This window comes from Aplysia californica, unplaced genomic scaffold (assembly GCF_000002075.1).
Source record: "Aplysia californica isolate F4 #8 unplaced genomic scaffold, AplCal3.0 scaffold00537, whole genome shotgun sequence".
In the NCBI taxonomy this organism is placed as follows: domain Eukaryota; kingdom Metazoa; phylum Mollusca; class Gastropoda; order Aplysiida; family Aplysiidae; genus Aplysia; species Aplysia californica.
In genome coordinates, this window is record NW_004797807.1 from 354,115 (window position 1) to 356,651 (window position 2,537).

A 2,537-nucleotide genomic window follows, 5' to 3' on the forward strand; every position below is an offset into this window, starting at 1 on the left:
TAAATAGGATAATAAATAAAAATAACAATAATAATGATAGCAGGGTTCTCACGTTGACAGGTATAGTGGTTAGGCTTTTTAACACACTCTGATGTCAACACATTTTAACATGTCTGTCCATTGCCGATAGTAAAAGAAGAAACATTAATATCCCTTGAGGCAATAATTATCAAGAAGCTCACAGCACGTCGTCAGTAGCTGTAAAAACATTTTTTAAAACAAAACCAAAACCAAATAAGGTCACATAGGCTCCCAGAGAGAAAAGCCTCCTCTTTCTACATTTAAGTTCTCATAAAAGATTGTAAAAGATTGCAACACCATAATATTTTTTGTCAAGTGCATATTCCTTCTTAGAAGAGTTAAAGTAAACTTTAGCCTCCATATTCTGGACTAATTATAAATTTGACCTAGTTCGCACATCGGCGGTCTCATCTCTTAGTTGAGCTATAAATAGGTTGCCGTGACGTCATGCACAAAAAGCGCTTTTTTACTTATTTGATGAAAGGAGGAAATTAAACTTTTCCCCAGAAAAAGTAAGCGTTGTGAACTTTACAATGTTTGATTTATCATTACCCCTAATCTCCATTTGTATTCTTATTCCCTTCCTTTTTCCATTTCACTTCCTTTTTCCATTTCACTTCCTTTTCTTTATTTCTTGCATTTTTTTCTCTCTAATTCTCTGTCTCACTTTTCTTTCCTTCTCTCTCCCTCTCTGTCTCTGTCTGTCTGTCTGTCTGTCTGTCTCTCTCCCTTTCTCTCTCCCCTTTTCACCCGTTCTCTCTCTCCCTCTCTCTCTCTCCCTCTCTCTCTCTCTCTCTCTCTCTCTCTCTCTCTTGCCAAATCTCTCAGTCTCTTACTCCTGCCTCTCTCTTCACAACTGCAGTTTTAGAATTACCAAAGACGTATTTAAGTGAGTCAGCATAAAATGTATTTATGTAAATGTCCATCGTGTTTGGGAGAATTGGGTGGAAGGGAGGGGAGGTAAGGGGTTTTTGGTGAAATCAAACCATTCAGTGTCTTCAACCTCTTTTGCTGACAAGAACTTAACAACTTAACGATCCAGAGTAAAAGAATGTCATCGTTTCCAGCCGGTGCACACTTCATTAAAATACCACGGTCAATAAACAACAATCGCCAAAACTTATGAATAGAATCACGTGTTTTTTATATCCAGACGTGACACGTTCTAGCCCAAGCACAGTTGCAAAGTGGCATCTTTTCTGACTGATATGTTCACGTGACGTGTACTCGCCCTGATATATTCAAGTGATATGGGCTCATCCTGACATATCTACGTGACACCAACTCGTCCTGATATACACGTATCTACGTGACGTATTCTTGATTGAGCTAATACGACCATTTTGAGAAGTGTTTTTGAGCTGTTTTTTCAGCACGGATATATGTGAGGCATCGTGGTGGAATCAGGCTCTCATCAATTTTTGGGCATGTAGAGGTAATGGTATCATCTTAAAGCTTGTTCACTTGTCTTTATTGGGATGAAAAAAGTATCCATTTATCTTGAATACAAGTCGAGATATTTGCGAAAGAAGGAGGTTGATGTCATCTGTTTTCAGAGGTAGAATTAGTAAGAAAATGACCGCCAAAGATTAGTTATTTCCTCAGCTTTAGAGTCCGTGGTAACTGAAAATTTACTTTTTTGTGCCTTTAATCAACGTTTTTCAGAAAAATTCACACAAAAATGAGTTCTTTAATGGGCATGAAACATGTTGAGCAAAAAAACCCCCACCCAAAATTCGATAAAAATTAAAAAACCTGCGGAAAAAATGCAAGTTTCTTCACTTTGATTATTTTGAAGAGGGCCTGATTCCACCACGCTGCCTTACATATTCACGTGACGCACGCCACGTTGAGCAGATACTGTACTTTTACTTGACTTCACTCTGACGTAAAAACATCACGTGACATCCCCCCCCCCACACACTGATAATGTCACGTGCCAATGACTTGACTTCACTCTAACGTGATGGAAGGCGTGACAAAATCACGTGGCATCTTCTCATTGACTTTGCTCTTCGCAGCTCACCGTCAGAAACGAAGTATTTTGAACCTGGCTCAGCCCTGTCGGTCGACGTCATCAACTGAAGTGCACCACGCAGATGGGGATGACCAGTGTCCAGCAAAGTCCAGCAAACCAGTGCCCCGCCGTACTCTTATAAAACACATTTTTCTTATTCACAGCAGTTTTGAAAAATCAACGATTTTTGGTTTTCTTATTATTTCTGTCGAGCACAGGGAATGAATGACATTTCTCTTCAGGGTGCAAGATCTATCGTTGATGTATTGTGCAAATAGTTGAGATATTATAAGAAAAACGAAAAAAAGCTGATTTCTCAAAACTGCTGTCAATAAGAAAAAGGTGTTTTGTCAGCGTACTGCAGTGCCCCGCCCCCCTTCCTCCGATGTAATGACCTGTCATGAATAATATGGGTGGGTGGGTGGATGGGGCGGGTATCACCAGTAGTGTTCTTTTTTAGCTTGCTGAAGGGGGAGATCCAAACCTGAGGAGGGGGGGG

The 2,537-nt window shown here is 40.0% G+C and overlaps 1 protein-coding gene across 1 annotated transcript in view; it reads right to left on the reverse strand.

The window, feature by feature from the left end:
* Positions 1-1,791: 1,791 nt before the first annotated feature.
* Positions 1,792-2,537, reverse strand: part of LOC101861310 (transcription cofactor vestigial-like protein 2) — a gene marked incomplete in the record, with an annotated part of 59,219 nt that continues 58,473 nt past the window's right edge. Inside the window, 1 exon segment of the mRNA XM_013087049.2 lies at positions 1,792-2,522. Coding sequence (XP_012942503.1) covers positions 2,476-2,522 — 47 coding nt within the window.